This window comes from Agelaius phoeniceus, chromosome 13 (assembly GCF_051311805.1).
Source record: "Agelaius phoeniceus isolate bAgePho1 chromosome 13, bAgePho1.hap1, whole genome shotgun sequence".
In the NCBI taxonomy this organism is placed as follows: Eukaryota; Metazoa; Chordata; class Aves; order Passeriformes; family Icteridae; genus Agelaius; species Agelaius phoeniceus.
This window is the reverse complement of record NC_135277.1, coordinates 12,049,443-12,072,553: the sequence shown is the minus strand read 5'-3', so window position 1 is coordinate 12,072,553 and position 23,111 is coordinate 12,049,443. Positions and strand designations below refer to the sequence as shown.

General features: G+C 45.9%; 1 protein-coding gene across 1 annotated transcript; it reads left to right on the top strand.

Moving 5' to 3' along the window:
- Positions 1 to 694: 694 nt before the first annotated feature.
- On the top strand, positions 695 to 21,918 carry GNB5 (G protein subunit beta 5). Its single transcript, XM_054641933.2, has 11 exons — positions 695 to 983; positions 4,849 to 4,985; positions 6,470 to 6,511; positions 7,240 to 7,316; positions 8,771 to 8,903; positions 12,490 to 12,633; positions 15,622 to 15,713; positions 15,838 to 15,886; positions 18,301 to 18,397; positions 19,327 to 19,493; positions 19,861 to 21,918. The coding sequence occupies exons 1-11, from the start codon at positions 872 to 874 to the stop codon at positions 19,870 to 19,872; spliced, it is 1,062 nt and encodes a 353-aa protein (XP_054497908.1). The 5' UTR covers positions 695 to 871; the 3' UTR covers positions 19,873 to 21,918.
- The last annotated feature ends 1,193 nt before the right edge of the window (positions 21,919 to 23,111 follow it).

Below are 23,111 nucleotides of genomic sequence, written 5' to 3'. Positions count from 1 at the left end.
TCAGTGAGTGATGGAGCTAAGGTGGGACTTGGTAACCCTGGACAAGATCTGTCTTCCCAGTCTGGTGTTTTAAAATGCCATTGGGGTGACCGATGGCTTTTTCTTACTTCTTTCTCCCACATTGTGCAACTTGTGCAAACAAGTTTAGGTATGTAGCAGAAAAAGCCATTGGTATGTCTTTCTGTGGAAATGAAATCTTTGGGCTGTGAAGAGGGCCTGGGATATGTGTAGGAGAGGGGCAGGAGGTGAGGCTGGTCCAGCTGCCCGCCCGGAGAGTGGGATGCTGGAGCAGGGGATGCTGCAGCCGGCAGGATGGGGATGGGGATGCTGCAGCGGCAGGATAGGGATGGGGATGCTGCAGCCGGCAGGATCGGGGATGGGGATGCTTGCAGCGGCAGGTTGGGGATGATGCAGCGGCGGGATGGGGATGCTGCAGCGGCAGGATCGGGGATGTTGTAGCGGCACGATGGGGATGCTGCAGCGACAGGATGGGGATGCTGTAGCGGCACGATGGGGATGCTGCAGCGGCAGGATGGGGATGCTGCAGCGGCAGGATGGGGATGGGGATGGGGATGTTGTAGCGGCAGGATGGGGATGCTGTAGCGGCAGGATGGGGATGCTGCAGCGGCAGGATGGGGATGCTGCGGCGGCAGGATCGGGGATGCTGCAGCGGCAGGATGGGGATGCTGGTCCCCACGGTGTGCGTGCTCAGGACTGGCCTGGACGTCAGCGGGAGGGGAGGGGGAGCCCGGGCCGGCTCCGGCGCCGTTGCTGAGGCAGCAGGAGCCGCGGCAGCATCCCCGGGAGCCGGGCTGGCAAACTCCTCCTCCCTCCCGCTCTCATCCCCGCTCTCCCCGCTTCCTTTGCAAAGATGGCAACCGAGGGGCTGCACGAGAACGAGACCCTGGCGTCGCTGAAGAGCGAGGCCGAGAGCCTGAAGGGCAAGCTGGAGGAGGAGCGGGCCAAGCTGCACGACGTGGAGCGTGAGTGGGGCCGGGCGGGGCGGCCGCGGGGCCGGAGCGGGGCCGCAGCGGGGCTGGGCCCGGCCGGGAGCGGGGCCGGGGCCGGAGCGGGAGCGCTGCCCGGGCTCTGAAGGCGGACACGCCGTGCCCCGGGCCCCCGGACAGCGCCGTGCCGTGCCCGTGGCTCCGGTGCGGGGCAGGGCCTGGGCCGGGCAGGTCCCGGGCCGGGCAGGGCCCGCAGCACCCCCGGCCCCCCGGCGCTCCGGCCCGGCCCGGCCTGGCGGGGCTGGGACCCTCAGATACCCTCGGTACAGGCCGGGATTCGCCCGCACGCCGTCTGGGTGTAGTGTCAGCAGCCAGGAGGAACCCCAGCCATGTGGAAGTTGATAGGAATTCGCTTTAATGAGGCCGGGATTTCACCCGAGGTGTGGAAGGGCTTAAAAAGGAGCATTATTTCCCAAAACAGCTGCTCTGCCCCTCTTCTGCCAGGGAAACAAGTTGCAGGGATGCGGTGCTGATTCAGAGGTGCGGGTGAGTCAGTGCTGGAGCTGTCAGCGTGTAACTCACCGTGATCAGCTGCGGCTTCAGGATCCGGGGACAACCCAACAAATGCGATGGACAGAGCTCAGCCCGGCCCTCCCCCTGCCCCTTTCAGGAAAAGGAAACTCACCTTGCGTTAATGGAGCTTTTCAAATACGTACTCACAAGTTCTGAGATATAAAACATCGTTTTATTATCATGATGTCATTTTATAATTACAACGATACATTGCAGGGTTTTGTTTTGGTTTTGTTTGGGTTTTTTTTGCTTTTGGTGTTTTTTTTTTTTTAGAAAAACATGTAAGTTACTGTTTTTGTCTGAAATCATGTAGCTCACTCTATTAAAAATATTAGTGGGTCATTAAAACTTTTCTTTCATGTGTCCCGATGCCTTAAGCATTGAACAGGACTCTGAGCTTCTATCCAGTGACTTGGTTTTAGTTTTTTGTAAGAATGAGGGACTGAAAAACACTTTTGATTTTCAGATTGGGAAGGATTACAATAATTAATATATATATATATATATATATTCTGGAATAAATAGAACATTTTCTTGTCTAAGTTAGACAATCGTGTTATATGAATGTCCTGTTAATTAGAAAATCAGAATTGTTAAACAAACAAAGATGTCCTCATTACAGAAACATTACCATAAATCACCATATTCCTATAGTACCATTTCTGTATCAGAGGTGGCAGGGTCTTTGGTTAACAGACCTCTTAAACATATTCTTAAACCCATTTTTGCTCACAAAATTTTACCTGTGATTACAGTGACACTGTAACTGTGTGTGCCATTGAAAGTCGTGGGATGTTCTTTGTCATATATAAAATCTGTGAATTTCCATTGGAAGGCTGTGTTTGCAAAGCCATTACAGCATTTCGGAGACAAAAGTGTTATGCTGCTGTAGAACAATGCTCCTTTATGATATTTTATATAATTGATTCTGTATCAGAGCTTTTACACCTAAATTATTCCCAAGTACTATTTCCGCAGAGTTTTAAGTTTCAGAATAAGGCATCATTTCTGATTTTTGCGTGGTTGGTTTGGGGTTTTTTTCTTTCCCCTAATCTAAAATTGTATTTTCTGCATTCTTTTGCTTGGATCATGACTTTCCCTCTGTGGTTCCCAAAACAAATAGCTGGCTGAAATAGGATTGCCCTTATTTGTTCAATTGGTTCTAAACAGCAGCTCTCAAAAATGTGCATAGAAAAAGGAAATGCCAAACATGCATTTGGTTTGCAGTCTTATAATTTTAAGGAGTCGATTCAAGAGCTTAAAATTTTGGGTATAGACAAAAGTTTGTTCTGTTTGTGTGATCCATGGATTTTTAGGGCCAGAGAGACCATTAGACCCAACACAGAAAAGATCAAAGACCCAAGAGTATCTGCATCAATTCCACACCTCCTGTTCAGGCCAAACAATGTTTTAAAGAAAAATAGGCAGTTTTATCTGGACCTCTGTAAAACTACTCAAGCTGTTTAGTGGCTTTAGCTAATCTATTTGTCTGAGTGCATGCTTTTCCACTATCTTTGAACAATATTGGTGAATGCTTTAAAATAACTGTCTGACTCTCAACCCTGTGCTGGGCAGGAGCAGGATTATTATGGCTGTGGTTGGAGATAAGCATCCTCTGGGAATCAGTGAGGCTAAACCAGACAATTTCACAGAGTCTCAGCAGCATTCACATAATGGAAACCGTTTGTCCAGAGTCTGTGAAACATTTGTTTTTTCAGATATATTCTGGACACAAGCATCTTTCCAGCTGCCATAATAACCTCCTGTCCTGTGTTTCCATGGCTTCTGATTGGACATTTGGCAGGTTTCTATGGGCAGTAGCAGGGGGAATGTATCTTTTCCTCAGTGGGTTTATATGGTATTTTCTCAGAAATTTGCTTCTGACTTACGGGCAAGTTGTGAGGAATGGTGGACAGCGCTTGTCCCCTGGCTCAGCAGAGATTTCAGCTGAGAGCATTATTCTGGCACAGCCTGTGGGGCTGGTGGCTTTGAAAGACAGCTCTTGAAAAGGTAATCCACTAGAAATCAGTCTCTGCCTTGGGCAGAAATTGCTTCACTGAGCCTGTGCCAAGAAATGATCTGGAAGTTCAGGATGCCTGCTCTCTCACTGTCACAGCCCTTCCCAGCCCCAGAAAAGTGATGAAGGGTGAAGTAGCAAGCAGCTCCAAAGCACCACCTGCCATGGGGGTGTGAAGCTCAGTCTCCAGCAGGGCAGGGGAAAGCTCAAAATTTCCTCTTCCAGCTCATTAAAGCATGTGAGCTTCTCCATTTATTTCAGAAGGTTTGAGCCAGGCATTGCTCCCACAGCCAGCAGCAGCTGGGTCATCTTAGGTTTTGGTGTGGATCAGCTCTCCACTAGACAGAGTAATTCCTAATTCTGGTGCCAGAGTCTCCAGCCTCAGGATCTCTACTCTGCTGTGGGACTTGAAGTGAGGAGTCTCACCCTCCCTGTGTGTGAAGAGCTGCCCCTGGGTGCTGAGATGTAACATGGCCCTACTCAGCTCCACACTGGATGAACATGCTGGAGGAGGGCCAGTAGGTTTCCTCAGATGGCACTATCTCCCACACATTTACAGGTGACCCCAGCTTGAGGCACCAGGGTTATATGAGACACCTTCTAGTTGTGTCAGCTGCATGAATTTTATGACAAAGTTAGTTTGCACAAGCAAAAATGTAAATTTGTTGGGTTTTAAAGAAGATCAGCTGAAAGTACTGCTATTAAATGAGGTACCAAAGAAATGACTTCACCAGAGGATGCTGCTCAGGAAAGTTGCCTGCCTGCCCTCTGTTTCCCTCTTTTGTAGAAGGGACATCCCACAAAGTCCTTGATGCCCATAGTTGTTGTTGAAAAGTTGGGTAGTGCACTCTTAGGGCAAATGTCCAGCTTCCTGCTCACTCAGAGCTGTGTCCTGGCCACCAGAAGGGATGGCACAGCAGAGTCACCAGTGCCAGTACCTGTATCCCACTGCACCAGCCCAGGGCTGCAGCTGGCTCTCACCTCCAGAACACCTGTCTGTCCACCTGCAGGCCTGAACATTTCCCAGTAAAGGAGGGCAAAGGGGTAATCTGTTTTCCAGTTACACTTGGGTAGGATGGTCTGCAAGAGCTTCAGCTGCTACATCCCTGGAATTCAACCCTGAGTGAATCCATCCTTGTCTTTATCCAGTGAATATGTTCCTGTGCCGCCCACCTTGGTGTTAGCCACCTGCCAGCTCTGAAGCAGAGCTCAAACTTCAGGGATTAATCCCTCCAGGGACATTACTCATAAACAGATACTTGCCAGGGCAGAGCTTTGATGAAGGGCTCTCTAACCATCAGCTGTCTGCAGTTCACCAGGTGGCAGAGCGTGTGGAGGCACTGGGACAGTTTGTGATGAAGACCAGGAGAACCCTGAAGGGCCATGGAAACAAAGTTCTCTGTATGGACTGGTGCAAGGACAAGAGAAGAATTGTGAGCTCTTCCCAGGTATGCTGTTGGGCACTATACAAATCTTCTTGCTATCAGATGATACCTGGGATTCTTGTAAATGTTTTCAAGATGCCCTGAAAGAAGTTCATTGGCAATGTGTTTGTTCAGGGAGTGTAAATCTAACCTTTGAATCATTGGTACACCTCTTGTAGCTAATACCCTAAATATTTCTTGTCTGGTCATAACACACATTTTCCCATATTCCCGTCTACAATAAAAAAATAGACTCATGTGAGGCTACATCTATTTCCTTGTTCTTTACAGATAAAATACTTAGCAAATTTTTCAGGTTATGTGTTCAGACAAAATAATCAGGAAAACAGAAGAAATGTTGATTTTTTTTTCTCAGAGATTTCTATGCACAGAAATTTCTTCTGTGGTCTGTATGATTGATATGACCTTGAAAGCTTCAGATATCCTGCCAAAATTACTGCATTTAGTTGGGCATTTTGAGAAACAGTCCTAACACCTGCTCAAGACCAGTCTCATAAGCTGGAGGAGGTAATGAGATAATTGCTTTCTAGATCCCCTGGTTCATCCTGAGCCCAGTATGGCACTGAGTGAGCTTGTTGCATCTCACAGCTGTTCACTGACCTACATGAAATCTGTCAGGGGTCTCACTTGAGGGATAAAAATAGGCAATCTGCATTGCAAGCCACCTTCACTTACTGTGAGTTTTTACCATTCATGGTGATCTTCACAAAGAGAATAATTTAAATATTTAATGTCACACTTTTTAAAGTGGTTAAAATGTTAGTGTGTAGATCAGAAAACTGAACAGACAGGTTGAAATGCATTTTTTACTCTATTTTAAGAACTGTAGGTCCAGGTACAGAAGCAGTTGTTGCTCAGTAATAAACATTTCACTTTCATGATACAGGGAAGATTACAATTTTATGTGCAAAAGGCAAAGTAGCTGGCACGAGTGTAGCTGGTGTACACCAAGTGATTGTGCTGCTCTCTGTACAAGGCTCTGTGATGGCTATTTAGCTGGTTGTATAATGGATAATTGAAGGTTAAGTAAGTGTAGTGACAAGTAAAGTGAAAACCAGGATCAGACTGGGAAGGGAAGATGAGTAGACAGTGCAATATCCATAAACAGTCAGTTGGGGCAGGTGAGGGCTTACAGGTGGCAGGTTCCTGAGGAGATGGCCCTGTCTGTGGCATGTGCTACAGGTGAAAGGAAAACTCACAAGGCCATTAAGAGGGAAGAGAAAAACATTGAAAAATAAATTGGTCTTTTAATCAAACATGAGTCATCTCAGAGAGGAGGAGATACACTTCTCTTGTGGCAGGTACAACAGCACTACTGAGAAGTGTCTCCTTGGTGCTTCACTGTGACCACTGTGCTGTTGTTGAAATAGAGACAAAAGGACATAACAGACTGGGGAGAGGAAATGAGCAGCAGAGTTTTCTCCAAGCTGGGAAGCAGCCACATCTCTGGAAAGCCTCAGTTTCTCTTTCTCTGTGCTTTCATGTAGGATGGGAAGGTGATCGTGTGGGATTCCTTCACTACCAACAAAGTAAGTGAAACTTTACAAAATTCTGTGCTTAGGGCAAATGACACTGGGATTGGGTGAAGGGCTCACAGGTGTCACAGGAGGCAGTGGGATAATGGGATAAAATGCAGACTTCCACTAGCACCCCACAAAAAGGAGCCCAGGACAAGTCACATCCCTTCTGACCTGTTTCTGAGCAAAGTCCCTGACAGGGCTCTGGGGTTTGTCATGGTCTCCAGTGGGAGAGTCTGATCCAACCTTTTTGCTCACAAGGGAGGCAAAGCCCAGCCAGCAAAACAGGGGAACTTTTACTGGGCACTCCTGTAGCAGGAGTAGTGTGTGATCTGGGGACCCTTCAGCTGTGGTGTTCACTGTGAAATGGCCAAGCCCTGTCTGGGCTGCCCTGCCTGCACCACACAGATGAGGAAAAACTACTTGTTTTTAACTCGCTTCTACATGTGCAACAGTGGGGACCTTTCACAGCACTGGATGACCTAATAAAACATGCTCTGTGATCAGTTTGGGGCTCATAAATAAGGTGGAGAGTGTCAAAGAAGGACTGACCATCCTCCTGCTGCATTCTGCAGTCAGGGTTGTTGATTTACATGTTGAGTTATGGCTGGGGGAAACACCTCTAGCTTGCACTGACTCTGAGGATGTCCCACAGAACTACTGAACTGATCACTCCCACTGTTTCCCCTGCATGGACTGGAGGAGCAGTGAGTCCCAGTCTAAAGGGTGCTGTGTTTCAGGAACACGCCGTGACGATGCCGTGTACCTGGGTCATGGCATGTGCTTATGCCCCTTCTGGATGTGCCATTGCTTGTGGGTAAGTTCCCAGCTTCCACAGAGAAGTTGGTTTTGTTGCAGTGTCCTGGTGGCTTCAGAAGCTGAGAGATAGAAGTTTGCATGCTGTGATTGTGGGTGGAAGGTCTACATTAAGTCCCTCTGATTCTATTTCCATAATGGCTCGTACATATTATCTGCACTGACTTCAGTGCAATAACATTTGTTGTGTAAGCATGGAAAATAATCCTCTTTCAGCATTTATATCATGGGTTAGGAATTCTGCATGCATGCAACTTCCCTTTCTAGTGTGGTTGTCTATGTTGGATATATTTTCTAAGGGAAAGAGATTTTAATTGTGTTCTTACTTTGCACTCATTTTTTTATGACATAGAGGTTCATCATTAATGATTACCAGTGTGTGAATAGATCTTGCTAAGGTAGGATGGGGAGAAGTAACCCCATCCTTGATAATCTTGTGGTTTTCTGAGGGCTTGGGTTTGAAAAAAATAAGTTTATATAGGGGAAAAAACAGAGATGAAATGTTGGCAAAACATCTCATAAGAAGGAACTGGGTGGATCAGACAAAGCAGGCTTGGGGTGAGAGAAAGGAACAAAGGGAGACTTCTGGGTGCAGCTTGCAGACTGAGACAGAGAAGCAGACTCTGTGTGGAAAGGAGTCTGGAAATGGTTTTTGACTAGAACCCAAAGAATGGTAAGCAAGCTCTGTCTTTACACTTGCAGCAGAGACAGGGAGTTCATGTATACATTGCACCTAATTCTGTATTTCTGTTGTGGTGTCAGTTAAGTGCCGTGCACATAATGTTAGGCACAGAACCAGCAACTGGTGGTGTGCCAGGATCCCAGGGACCAGGGCAGGACTGATCTACCACAGCTCTAGGAAAGAGGCAGATATAAGAAATGATTCCTGGGTCTGACACAGCTTAACTGGTGCAACTGTTCAGGAGTGGGGCAGCAGCTACAGGGGTCAGTGCTTCTGTTGCCTTTTTTCCAAATTGTTCCATAAGTTTTGTCTTCACACCCACTACTGGCTGTGCTGCCTCTTCTATAGGAGCTAGATCACATTTGTTAAGGTAGGTGTATAATGATGCTGAAATACTGATCTTTGCCATGACAGATGTCAGCAGAAAAATGGCAGTTTGGCTGCATGTGAAACATTAACCCTGAGGTGGCTGCTGTCACCTCCCAGCTTATACTTTTGTGAGGTTTCATTCAGTGCCATTTATAAACTCGATAAGGGTGAAAAATACTGAGGCGCAGCTGTTCAAGTTCTGTAAAGCAGCCAGGCTGGTGAGGCAGCTGGGGCTTCCCTGCACAGGGAGATCCCACACAGCACAATACAGGGAAGTCGGTGCTTGTAAGGGTTTGGCAGCACTGCACTGACAGGTGGTGTCCTTCTTATCACCACTTGCCTTTTGTCGTTGCAGTTTTAACCAGTTTTCCTCTCTCTGTTACTGCTATTATTACTCTCTTCAGTGGCCTGGACAACAAGTGTTCTGTGTACCCTCTGACATTTGAAAAAAATGAAAATATGGCTGCAAAGAAGAAATCTGTTGCAATGCACACGAACTACTTGTCTGCCTGCAGCTTCACTAACTCAGACATGCAGGTAAATGCGTTCCCTACCCACTGCTCACCATCACCTAACATGAGCTGCCCTCAGGTGCAGTGCACGCATCCTCCCTTGCTCCTGGGGCACCCAGGGCCACGTCCTGCCCCTGCAGGAGCTGCTGGAACACCCTCACAGGGGACAATGAAGGTGCTGCAAAAGCTGCTGTAAGGAAATGCTTGTCACAGCCTGTGGCCATGCTGCCCCTACAAGGGCCTATGGCTTCTGCGGAGGGAGCTCGCTGGTACCTGTTTGTTCTCTGCTCCCCAGTTTGTGCTTTTAGGAGCCCAGACTATTGCAAATAGTTAAAACCTGGTTCAGCCAGGACTGGGTTGGGTGCTGTGCCAGCTGCTGGTGACTGTGTTGTTTGCCTTCTCTGTCCCGGACATCCGGCAACATTTGCTTTTGCTTTCATTCAAAGTATTTTTTATTTGTATCAAGTGATACAATTGAGCTTGAGCATGGCCCCACAGGGTCATACCTGCTGTTTCTACATGCAGTGCTGTGTTCCCTCAAGGGAAAGGAGTGATGCTGTTCTCATCTCACAGGCAGTGGGGTGGAGCAAGAGACCCACAAAGGGAGGTGATGGTAAAGCCAGGAACTGAACGCAGATCTGAGACCAAGCCAGCCTTCCTCTCTATTGAATATCTCAAAGATCTCTTTCTCTAGGAACACAGAAGATGATGAAAGGAGCCAGGATAATCCCCTTGTCCTCTCTGGTTTCTGAATTTAATTAAAGCTCTTCTCAGTGCAGCTCTGCAGCAAAATAAGTGGCAGAATGGAGCATTTTTATAGCTCTCAATGTCAATAGAGCTGCTGGAAAGGGAATACCATGTCCCCTTCTTCCAGATATTTGGAGCTCTTTTGAAGGAAATATCAGCTCCTGTTGCTTCTATTTCAGGACATGTGAAGCCGAGAGCATGTTGTTGTTTGTCACTCTCTGGTTTCTGTAATGACTCCGAGGTGCTAATTTAAGTCCATTGCCATGGAAACAAGTGGTGGAGGTACCAGCACTCAGGCTTGCTTAGCCCTGACCTTCCTGTGCAGGAGCTGTGTGGAATTAGAGTCTACATTAAGTGGAGTGTTTTTGATGAGATATAAACCCAGTTTTCTCTTTTCTTGTCTATACCTAAATGCTTTGAGATTAAATCCTATGACAGGAAAAATAGCAATTTTTTTTCATAATAAAAAAGAAAGAAAACTTTTTTTTTCCATATTAAATACAGCAAACTGCATTGATATTGAAGGTCATGTATTACTATTGTTAAGTCACAGTAGATTAAAGTGCTTTATATTTAACAAGTCAGAAATTTTTCTAAAGTCTTTAAAAAGAAGTTTTCTTATGATTGCTAGGTTTGTAAGTGATCATATGGCACTGCATGTTATTATTCAAACAAATACAAGCCACAGGATGGTCAAGCTTCTTTTAGGACACTGTTATGTAGCAGATCCTAGATTTCTTATATTCTAGAGAATCTCAGATTTCCTAGATTCTTCTAGAGAATCCCAGATTTCTTATATTTTTTTCATTTACATAAAGGCATCAGAATTAGAACTGTCGAGAATTAAAACTGTTCAGTAACTCTGAGGGTGCATAGTGCAACAAGTACATTGTGCAGGAGCTTTGCCAGCTGTGTGCAGAGCAGCTCTGCTCTCTCAGTTTGCATCAGGAGGGATGTGGTGCTATCCTGGAGCAGCTCCAGCATGAGGTGGAGGTGTCCCCCAGCCCAGTGTCCCCACAGCTCCCACTGCTAGGTGCTGCCAGGGCTGCAGCTCTGCCCTGAATGCTGTCTTAAACTGCAGCTCACTTTGCCCACAGAGGTGTGGAAGACTGGGTAGGAGTTTAGGGCTTAGTGTGCTCATGGGCAGTGCAGTGGAGAGAGGAGATCTGGGGGTGGCTCATTGTGAGTCATTCCCAGGCTGTGGGTGCTGAAAAAGGGGGTCCCACCCTTGCTGCACATCATGTTCCCACATGGACCCCGAGCTGCAGGGCTGGGTGACCCACACTCCTTGTTCCCAGTGCCCCATTCCAGTCTTGCTTGAGAGAGCCTCCCCTGCCTCAGTGAGCAGAGAGCCAGGGAGCCTCACTTCCTAAATTAGGTATCTGCAGCTCTGTGGTGTGATAATGCTCCCCACGTGACAATGCTCCCTGTGTATTAATAGCAGCAGTTAATTGGGATCTCAAGTGTTTTGCATAGGGCAGGCAGCCATGCTCCCAAGTGTGGCAGGGCTAAGGAGCAACCCTGAAGTTGAGTCCATATAATTTCTCTTTAAGCATTAGCTGGAGCTCTAGGTTGCCAACAGACCCTTCCCTTGCACCTTTAGCCACTCCTATTCCCTTCATATTCCCTTCCACAGTGTTACAGAGCAAATCCTCAGAGCTGAAAGTCTTCATTCCTCAGCCAAGTACAAACATTCCCCAGAACAGGGGAGTTCATCTAGGCTCAAAACTGGCTGGGAAGACAATTCAGGACTTTCTTCTGCTATTATCATCTGAGAGCATTAGCATCTCTCTGCTGTAGGATTTGGAACAGTCTGTTCTGCAGCTTTGCAGACCTCTGTTTACGGGAAGAATTTTTGGAGCATCTGTCAAACATGTTCAGGGTTTAACCTTTATGCAACTCTGTGAATGGTTTTGTGACTGTGTGATCATTTTCTTCTTGAAGAGAATTTTGTTTTTAACTTGTAACTACCCACTGGGATCACTTGAGTTTCCTCACCAACCATGAGAAAAACCTGTGTACAAAACTGAGAGCCCTCCTACGTTCACCCTTGCTTCCTTCCACACCAGTGCACAGGGACTCTTTCAACCTACAGAATTTGTGATTGCATAACAGTTTCGGGTGCCAAGGGGAAATTTTGAACAATTGAGCATCATCAGGATTTAGCCACAATAACAAGCTCTGATCACATGTGCTTTCTACAAGTACTGTAGCAGATGGGAAGCTGTGAGCTGTGTTTGGGCAGTGTATGTTCAAGCCCTTTCACACACAAATGGTTTAGGACAAGTGAGAGCTGATGGACTTATCAAACAACTGTCTAGACAGGCTTACTTCCCTTTCAGAAAATCCATGTCTTAAGCCAAATTAATTTGGTTTAACCTGACTATTTCAAGCAGAAAGAAAAGAAAAAAAAAAGGAGAGTTAAACAGGTATACTTAACTCCAAGAGTTCTTCCATTTACCTGAGCTGAATTCCAGCAGCCAAATATGGATAGAGTGAAGTACAGAGGCAGACAGGAATACCAGCATTGTTCTGACTCCTTTTTAGAGAATATGAAAATGCCAGCAGATCTTTACTGCTGTCAGTTGTGCACACCCCACCACACAAAAGTGACCATTACTGAAACATTGTGTAGGGATAGTGGTGTCCATACAGCTCTCTTTTTCACTCTACTTTCTTTCTTAAAAATAAAAACTATAAGCTGTACTTAGCTGTACATTGGCTTATGGCTTTGATTTATTGCCCAATATTTCATTAAATTAAAGCTGTCCTTTGGTGTTTGTGTAGGATGTCAGTTGTTTCTTTGTGACCGGAAGGTCATCTGCTGATTCTTGTATTGTGACTCTTCTTCCCACATCCTATAGATCCTGACAGCAAGTGGAGATGGAACTTGTGCTCTATGGGATGTTGAGAGTGGGCAACTTCTACAGAGTTTCCATGGTCATGGAGCTGATGTCCTGTGCCTGGACCTGGCCCCTTCTGAAACGGGAAATACATTTGTCTCTGGGGTAAGCAGGAGCTTCCTCTCATAATAGAAAACTAAGGATATAGAAGTGAAAAGGCAGCAAAGTGGGAGTCTCATGATGTTATTGAGAGAGTGCTGGAGTGTATGTTGGATGCCCCAGTGCAATCCATTCATTGCAAGCACATTTTCCAAGCTGGAGCAAATTAAACCCCTGACTGTGGGGTCAAACCCACCCAGCCAGTCTGACTGCAGTTCTGCTTACTTAGCAAGTTACACCCCACATCAAAGCAATCCAGCTCGAGATCAAAAACAACGCCTCTGCTGGGAAGAGGAAGGCTCAGAGTTGGAGATGGGGCTTCTACCACAGTGGAGGTGTGAGTCCCTGTGGGTGGGAGCCTGGAACAGCAGAGGACCTCCCATACTTTGCTCCTTCCCTGTGCCCAGATCTCTAGAGCCAGATGGGGTATGACAGGCGACAGGTTGTGCTCAGGGCATCCAAGGGGGGTTGCAATAACGTGTGTGCCACCGTGTCCCCAGAGTCAAGGGGCAGCTTGGACACTGGCTAACCCCTCGTGCAAGCTGGAGCAGGTAGATGAGGTGTGGCCACATCTTCAGCTGTTGCTGAGTCCTGTGTGCCTTCCAGTGGTACCAGAGGCATTTAAAGCCTCTTCATCAGTCAAACACTCTGCTCCCTGTCCTGGTGCCAGGGAGCACACAAACCTCACTGGGGCTGCAGGACTGGACTGGTCAGGGAAAGTACCCAGGGCATCTTCCAAATCATGTCCTGCTGCTGAGGGATCACTGTTCCCAGGCAGCTGAGCCATTGGCACACAGCCTGGTAGTGAGGCAGGCCAGGCATAAAGGTGGGTGGGATGGGGCTCAACTCCTTTTCAAGGTGATCTTAGTCTTTCCTACATTAGAAAGTGAGTGTGCAGATGAGAGCTGGCAGGAGCTGAGAGGCCAGTTGCTACCACTAACTCTGGTGAAGGTACCAATAACTTTGCTGGTTTCTGAGCCCCACCCGCACTGGTTGATCCTGTATTTGATGATGGAAATGGCCCTTGTGCCAGAGGGTGCCAACCGTGGGTTAGGGGTGCTTGGAGTCCTGGTTTTATCCCTACACAATATACCTGGATCTCTTCTGTTATGGCTCTTTTGATCAAATCTGGCTGGCACATCAGGAGCAGAGTCCAGCACGCTGGCCCAGCTTGCCTGCTGGTAGCACAGCTGCTCTGAAGCGTGACTGAAAGCTAATTCCATCCAAGTGCCTTACTTCTCTCGGGTTTTCCTGTCACCAGGCTTGCTTCCCAGAAAGGATAGGTTCATTCTCCCTGGGAACAGCTCAGCTTATTATAGGGCAAGGAATCACAAGCAGCTCTGCTACTGCTAAGGGAATATGTCATGCTTGTGTTGATGGAGCAGCTTGGGCATGTCTGTGCTTACAGGCATTCACTTAATTCATCACATGCAAAACACCACTGCAGTGAGGACCTGTCTGACATCGTGTCAGTGCAGGTACAGGCAGAACAGCAGGAAGGTAGAGTGGCATGGAGAGATTCCTGAATACTGGGCCTCTGTGGTACAGTAACCTTGAGCTGGAATAAGCAATGTCAGTCTATCAGCATGTGGGCTGGGTGCTGTTACATTTAACGACTGAACTGAAAATTCCAGCCCTCCTGGGTAAGCTCAGGGCTGTTGTGCTCAGTGCCCTCTGAGCAAGGCTCCTCAGCTGAGTTGGGTATCACTCAGGGAGTCCATCTCTCCACAGGTGGTGGCTGGTTTCTCCTTCAAAACCTTAGGAGTCAAAGCACCAGCTTGTCAGATTGGTCTTGCTCCCAAACTCCCAGAGGGGTCAGTAAGAACAGTGCACATGGGAGCAATATGAAGGGCTGGGCTTGGGATGTGGTGGGGCTTGAGAGGGAAATATGCTGGGTCCAAAATATTCTTTATCCTGTTTGGTTTCCCTGGTGCAGAAATCACAAGCTGGTGCCAAGGAGCATTACATCTTTTAAATAATGGCATCTTTACTAAAAACACTAGGATTTCATTATAACAACAGAATTTTTAAAAAAGAGAGAGAGAAATACGTGAATTGTGAGGAAACTGTTTAATTTAATTAGCTATCATATTTGATTAAAATAAATAACGTGTGGCATGGTCTGGTGAGCAGGGTGCTCTGGCTCAGCAGAAGCAGCAGCCACCTGGCCTGCCCTGCTCTTCCCAGACAGCCTCAGAGAGGCTGAGCCCCTGGAGCTCAGCCTGCCTGCTCCTCAGCAGGAGCAAGTTTATTAAAATCTCCCATCACTCTTCAAAGCAAAGTCCATGTTCTTTTTCCTGTCACTACAACTGTGACAGCAGTGAGACGTTGCAGCTGAGAGCGTGAGATGGTTCTTGCCCCAAGGACAGTGTAGACTACATGGGCCAAGCCCCTTGCCCAAGGAATTCAGGGTGCTGAGCACTGAGTGTTAAATGATCCTTTCAAAGCACAGCTTGGAAGGGCAGGTTTTGGCTTGAGGGTGAGGTGAAGTGCTGCTATGCTGTTTTTCTCATCCCAACAACACCATCAAGCGTGTGGGTGCAGAGCTCTGACAGGGGATAACCCTGGTCAGAGGCTGGGCTAGAAACCCTCTGGATGCACTGATTTAATTTTCTCTTTCAGTGTATGAAAAGAACTAGTTATAAAACTTTAAATGCTGGATGCTGGTATTTTATATTGGTTAAGTGGTCAGGGAGCAGGTCAGTTGTGCATCTCTGTGCTGTGGTGGGGCTGCAGACAGAGGTAAGGCAGCAGCACAAGCAGAGCAGGCTGTGAGTGCAGGGCAGCTCCAGCCTTCCTGAGCAGCTCTGCTCCCACCTGCAACTGCACAGCTGAGGTACCACTGCAGCCAGTTCTGGGGCTGCTCAGCTGGGTGAATCTCAGAGCTGTGATGTTCAGAGCTTCTGAATGTAGTGAGCTTGATGATGAATATCAGCCACAGGAGGGGTGAATGTCACCATTTGCACAACTGCAATGATTTTTTTTCCTTACTAGGGATGTGACAAGAAAGCCATGGTTTGGGACATGCGGTCTGGACAGTGTGTGCAGTCATTTGAAACCCATGATTCAGATATCAACAGTGTCAGGTCAGTGTGTTTCTGGGAGAGGACACATTTGCAGTGTTGGGCAATGTGCTGCTGATTCTATTTCTGAAGTCTGAGCTCATCCAAGTAATGTAATGTGTTCTGGTCTTCTTTCACTTGTGCACAGATATTATCCAAGTGGAGATGCTTTTGCCTCTGGTTCAGACGATGCCACGGTACGTTAATTCAGCAACTTAATTTAGGAAAATTTTGTTGCTTCCCAAGTAAGATTTTCTTAAAGACTAGGTCACATCCACAGAGGGCTTTTAGTGACTAAACTGGGCCTGTGACACCAAATTTGCAGAAATAATAATCCTGTGAGGTAAGACACTAAATACCATATATAATGTTCTAGGGAAAATCACACAACACTGTAGGTCACTTCTTCAAACTTCTCTACAAGACATACTGTCCAAATACTCATTTCAGATTCTCTGTGTCTGAAGTTTCATTACTAAAATTAGTTGTCTTACTGGAAGATATTTGGCTTCACATAGCTCTTGGTCACAGCATGGGAGGAACCAGCTGAAATGCTGCAGCTTGTGTCAGCATGTCCCAGAAAGCAGAGGGGCCAGGGGCTCCGGGCAGATGTGGGTTAGCTGGCCTCTGCAGCCCCAGGGTGGCCTTGGCCACATCACTGCAGTGAGTCACTGCCTCCAGGTCATCCTAGATCATCAGCCCTTAATGGATCTCACTTATCTATGAGCAATCTGCTAGGAGGGGCTCAGAATGCATTGACAGGTAAATTTAATCAGCACAATGTATACAAAATGCCCTTTACCTCTGCTGCCCTGTGCCCCTGAGTGATGCTCAGGGCTGATGGCCCTCCCTGCAGCTGCTGTGTCCCATGGGGGACCAGGCTCTGCCCCACCACAGCCCTGCAGGGCCTGAGCTGGCAGTTAAGTGTAGCATGAGAGCAGATGATGAGGAGGCACCTGGCACCTCATTTCTTCTGGTAATTCAAACATCACACTGAGTCACCTGGGAGCAAAGACTTTAGATAAAGTACTCACTCAATGCTAGCTAACATTCCTTTTGTCTTCATTGGATGAGGAGACATTCCAAGGCTCTTTGGAGAGAGTGACCCTGATTTTATGTTTTGAAAACTGCGATTAGAAGTTAATACCTCTAGCCCTGTGGTGAGCCAAGTGGCTCTCTGCACACTTGGATGCAGTACTGTGAGCTCTTGAGATGCTGAGGGAGTGATACAGAGAAATTGTCCCATCATTAAATTCCAGTGAAAACACTCTTTCACCACCCAGTATCACAAGTTCTTACAAATTTATTTGCTATTTTTTTCTTTTTTAACCATTCTTGACACCCCTGACTCAAGCAGGAGAATGGGAAATTCCACCTCTGTACTTTTGACAGAGGTTTTGGCAGTTTCCAGCTACCTCATTCTTTAAATGAGGGGGTTTGTTTTTGCAGTGTTACAGAGTGGTATCCTTGACCTGATTTATATACTTGGGGATTCTGAGGAACAGATAATCCTGACTGGAAGTAATCCATAAAAGCGTGCTCAGATGACAGTATTGTCATCTGTGGTGACTCCAGCTCCCTGTCAGGACAGTCTGATGAAATTATTCATCTGTGTGGAGCACTGGGAGACCTGGACTGCACATACCTGGCAGCTCCCCAGTGCCCTGCAAATCAAACAGCCCCTTCTTTATGTGCAGGCTTGAATACCAGCCATTTTTCAATAGTAAAGTCTTAATATTAGCAATCCCATCTGGCCAGTGTTTGCTTAAGCTTAACTTATTGAGGAGGGGTTTCAGTTCACATATTTTCAAAAGTGCATTTTGATTTCAGGGCTAACAGACTGCCTTTCTACATGGCAGTGAAGTCTGAAGTCTGGCAGTGAAGCCTGATACATGATTTCCATGTCAAGCCAAACTTTGCTGGCAAATCATAAAAACAGGAAGTCTAGGTTGTTAGAGGTGATTTGGAATTTTCCATGAGAAATGAAAACCAGAGATCTGCATTAAAATGTATTATTTCACTTGAATTATTTTCACATAGGTTTTTCAAACAGAGAGGCCTCCCGGAAGGGCAGGGACTGTTTGCTCTCCTGGCTTTACTCAGAGCCAGCACTACCACCTAGGCTCCTCTGTGCCACATGGTCTGTGATCTCAACACTGATTAGAGACTTGATCCCATCTCCCAGGCTGTGGCTGAACTGTTGTTTCAGAGATTGTGTCCACATGCACCTCCCCAGCAGCAAGATGCCCCGATCAACCACAGAGGGGGAAGCAGGAGGGCGTGGGGACTCCACTGGGTACCATGGCCCACCACTCACGTCCTTCTAGGACAGGCAGGAGGCTTAGAGAAGTGGCTTGAAAAAGAAAGTTCTTCCTGCAGTGTATACAAAACAGCCTTGTGTTGCTTAGATCCCTGTTAGAGGATCCCAGTTACAGCAGCCAGAAGCAGAAGGAAAGGAGGAAGCAGAAAGAAGCAGAAGGAAAGAAGCCAAGCAGCCGCTTCCTGTGATGTCTGTTAGGCTGCACTTCCCACTCCCATTTTTTTCCAAATATTGTAGCCAGTGCTTCCAGTATTTGCTGAGGCATGTGTGTTGGTTTTGTTTTAATCCTAGTGTCGTTTATATGACCTTCGTGCAGACAGAGAAGTAGCAATTTATTCCAAAGAGAGCATCATTTTTGGAGCATCCAGTGTGGACTTCTCTCTCAGTGGTGAGACTTGAACTTTGGCGGTTATGTTATTGTTGAGATTTGAGGGGAACTGTAGAATTTTTCAGTTTAATTTAATAAAATATTCATTCTTAAAAGTTATCAAAAGTAATAAGTACCAAATGCATGGAAGCCTTCTTTTGCCTCTGTAAAAATAATTACTCTTTAAATAACCTAGCTGGCTATTGCTTCGTTGTAGTGATGAAAAGTATTTTCCTGGCCCTACTGAAGGCAGGAAATATTTTGCCATTAACTACAGCTGGGCTAGAGTTTCACAATAATAATGAAAAACATTTCAAAGGCAACATGAAATGTAGCTAACTATTAAGTGCAGTTACATAAATAGTTTTTAAAAGGATAACAAATGATTAATAGTAAAAGTACATTAGAGGGGTATGAAGAAAGAGACGTTGCCACTTTTCACTACAGATCCTGAGAGTCTTGTCTTTCTTGTCCCAGCACATATGCAAGCTCCCCAGCAGTCACCCTGCGTGGGGGTGAGTGGGTGGTGTACTGCCCTCCTCCTGGAACTGAGGCAAACCTCTCTCTCATGGTCACAAGCACCACAGCTCGTCCCGTTGGCAGTGAATCACTTACCAAATTGTTAATCATTCAAGCATTTGTGTTCAGCTTCTGTGTAAGGTCTGAGTTAGGCATTATTACCCTGCAATAGCTGTTAGAGTGCTCTTCGGTCTGTCACGATTTGAAGTCATCCCCCACCTGTAATTTAACTAAAATTTACAATGCTTTAAAGTAATTAACTATGTTTCAGCATTTAGCCTGGACAGCTCAGCGCGGGCAGGGCTGTCCCAGGGGCAGGGGACGCAGCTGTCCCAAGGGAAGCAGTGGGCACAGGGTGGGCTGTGGTTCCTGGGCATCGGTGTCCTGCAGTCAAGGAATGCTAAGAGTGTCAAATGTCATTGTCTTTGCAGGTCGCCTGCTGTTCGCAGGCTATAACGATTACACCATCAATGTGTGGGATGTGCTGAAGGGGTCCCGTGTGTCCATTCTGTTCGGACATGAAAACCGTGTCAGCACCCTGCGGGTCTCTCCCGACGGGACCGCCTTCTGCTCGGGCTCCTGGGACCACACGCTCCGGGTAAGCGCTGGGAGAGCTGCCCCGGCTGCTGCTTTCTCCAATTGTTCACTGAAAGAGAACTGCCCCGGCTGCTGCTTTCTCCAATTGTTCACTGAAAGGGGGTGAAGGGGAAGGGTTGCTAGGGGAAAACTGCTCTAGGGGAACTAAGGAGGGTATAAAACAGTGTAGAAGATGAACAGCAAAGCCAAATAAAAATCCCCACTAAGTGCTGGCGGAACTGCTAAGTTTGAGCTTGCTGTTGGGTTACATGATATCATTGCTGCTGATACTCTGTACCACTAATGTGATCGGCTTACCAATGTTCATTTAAGGTTTGTTGGGAGAGTCAGGGTCATAAAGAAGTGCTCATCTCTCTCTCTTTCTGCAGATCTGGGCGTAACCTGAGATCCTGTATGCAGAATCAAATGGAGACTGAAACCCTGGACTACAAAAACTGCATAAAGAAGCCATTCCTCAAAATCAAATATTCACTACAGTCCAAAAGAGTGACACTCAGCCCACAGATTAACACAACTAGGTAGAAAATGTAGTCTGCTTGAACACATAGCAAACATCAACTTGTAGTAAAATGAAATGTTTTAATTTTTTTTGAAACTATATTCTTTTATTAGAATTAGTTTCATTATTTATAAAGGGACTTTTCTCCAAAGTCACCTGTATCATAGAATTGAGTATTTCAGTGCACATTATGTATTTATTTGCATGCATTTAGTTCCTTTTTAAGTAAAAAAAAAGTCCTGATTTTATCAGGATAAAGCAAAAGGCTTTGGAAACATTCCGTAGTGGCATATTGAATTTCAGTGTTGAAAAATGGAAAGAGAAACAATTCTGATACTTTATGATGGTGTTATGGATGACTGAACCTTGGTGGTAAGTAGAGGAGCAAAGGACCTACTGTGAAGGTACTGGCTGCTGTCATAGAAATGTATTTTTTGTACAGAAAAAAAATCCCTTCAATCCCTGTTTTTTCCTACTGTCTTTTTAGATAGAAATAAGTATTTCATCTCTGTTACCTGAATATAAAGAATCTAAATATATACAAACTTATAAACAGCAAAGAGGAGGGATATAAACATGATTTACATAATCATGAGGTAATACTTAACCAGTAGTTTCTTAGAAATTTTTAATTGTATCACTTGGTGAGTGAATTTTCTTTTACTTAAAGAAATACTACATGCTAAGCACTAAGGGATACTACAAGCTAAGCATTAAGCACCATTATACTGATGGTCAAATCTTTTCCAAGTCAGTCATAGTCATTCTATGACCATGATTCTTATTTGCATTTTGAGCAGTTCATGCAACTTTGGCAAGGCAATGTAGCTTAAATGTATATTAAAGCAGTATATGCCCACCTTAAGGTCCTTCTGCAATGTTCATGCAAATACAGGTGGAATCATACAGTCCTTACTGTCACAGTCATCTCCCACTGCCATGAACATGGTTTTGTCTTATTTGGACTTGAGAGTGAATAACAGTGAGCTGTTGGAAATCTGCTGTGAGCCACAGTCCTGCCAGTGCTTGATACTGAGCTGACCAGAGCACGTGACTCCATCTGATCCAGGAGTCACTGCTTTTCAGGAGAGCAGGACAGCTGGCCACATTGCTGGCAGCACCCAGCCCTGTGTGAGCATGGGAATGCCATAAGGACTGGCAGGACAACCCCACACAGAAGTGATGCTCTAGAATCAAGATTTAATTAGATTAATTAATTATGGAACCATTGTGAGATTATATCTGCATTCATACATTGAAAACGATTGGGGCTAGAGTGTGTCAGCTCTGCTTATACCAATAGGTTCTGAGTCTCAGCACAGGCACAAAGAGCTGGAGTAATGCTGGGGGCTTGCACAACCTGCCCTTTGAAATGCAGGTGGTGAGGTACAGCTCTGAATATATCATAGATATGATTTGTATTTAGATTGGAACAAGAGAAAAGCTTACTGGAATGAACCTGTTTACAAGCTCACTGGTCACTAGAGTTTAATGATAACATCCTCACTCTATTTGCAAGTGGTATTTTTTTACAATTATATAAAAATCATATTAGAAACAAAGTCTCCTCATCCATGAAAACCTTAGGTTCTGTGAATCCATAACCAGTTAACCTAAGACACTGACATTTATACCAGCTGTCCATCCCAAATGGAATAGGTCAGCTGTTTTCACTTGGAAAAGTCAACTCTGATGCTTTGCAATATTTGTGGCAAACTATCCCTGTAACAAACTGAATGCACTATGGAAATGTCATATAGAACTCACTGTGCAATATTGAGTCAATACACTGTACACATTGGATCAAAAGATTAATATTAATGTTTAGGTAGTATTTATTGGCAAGATGTTTGTTTCAAACATAATACATTGTGTGGATACTTATGAACAGCCTAAATACAATAAATTGTATTTTACATATTGAGAACATGTATGTAGTAGTTCTTCCCGTTGTTTAGGTATTTATAATGGTAGCTATTTTTTTTTTTGCTTTTTTTTGACATTAACTTTTTGCACCACACAGTTTCTTTAATGATTTCTCCTGCAAAAATCTCAGGTAAAACCCAGATCTACCAGAAAATTGCTTCTGGAATATCTTCTGGAAATACCCAAGGTGAACCACAGCAGAGGGGAATGAGCAGCCCATGAAGTGCTTGAAATGCCACCTCAGTTCCCCCTAGATTCAGGAGGCGAGAACTCAGATTGTTTTCCTGCTCAGAAGGATCCCAGCTAATGTAATGTTTTCTTTCCAGATCCTTGTTGGATATCCAGGAAGTTACTGGAAAATGCAGGGTATGTGTTTTGTGGGAGCTCCTTGGGTTGCAGCAGGATGCCAGTGAAAAGCTGGGCACTGAAATTCTGTTGAGGGCCCAGGCTATGACTTTTTGGGTAAATCAGATGTGCAGATCACCTGGAGGTGCAGCAGTTCAGCTTTCTGCCTTGTCAGGAGAGAACTGAGCTGTGGCCAGCTGTCCTCTCGACTTCAGTGTGGGTTTTATGGTCAGCCTGAAGGTGGCTTGTGGAAGCGCTCAGTTTAGTCACCGAAAAAAGCACCTTCTTAACTTAGGTGCATTGTTTCATTTCCCCTCTTCTGAGGGCCTGGGGAAGTGCTGAGCCAGCTTGTTCTGAGTGACATCAGTGTCCAAACTGTCACCAGATCCAGAGAATGACTCTGACATTGCATCTTGCACTTCTGTTCTTGCATGGAGAAATGCTGTGGGTTTTGCACTTCAGGGCCTCTGCCTTTGGACTCGTGTGTGGGGGTGCATGGGCTTGCCACCTGTGAAAATCACCTCTTTGTTCCTGAGGTAATGGTAAAAACATCAACCAGGACAGGCCTCAACTTCCCATCAGATAAATGACACTTGGAGGAACAGGACACTGAAGTACCCATTGTGTTTTTTGCTCACTAAAGGCTGTCCGGGGAGGCTTTGGAAAACCCATGGTTTCCAGATTTCCCTGTTCGTATTTCAAGCTATTTGTGTCAGAAACACCTCTATTCCATAAACGTGTGGAGAGAAGGGAGCTGTAGCTGGGGCCTGTCCTGTTAAACAAAAATGCTATATAAAAAGGAAAGGTGGAAAAGGATATTGCTAGAGAAAGAGCAGCCTCTCCCTCTTG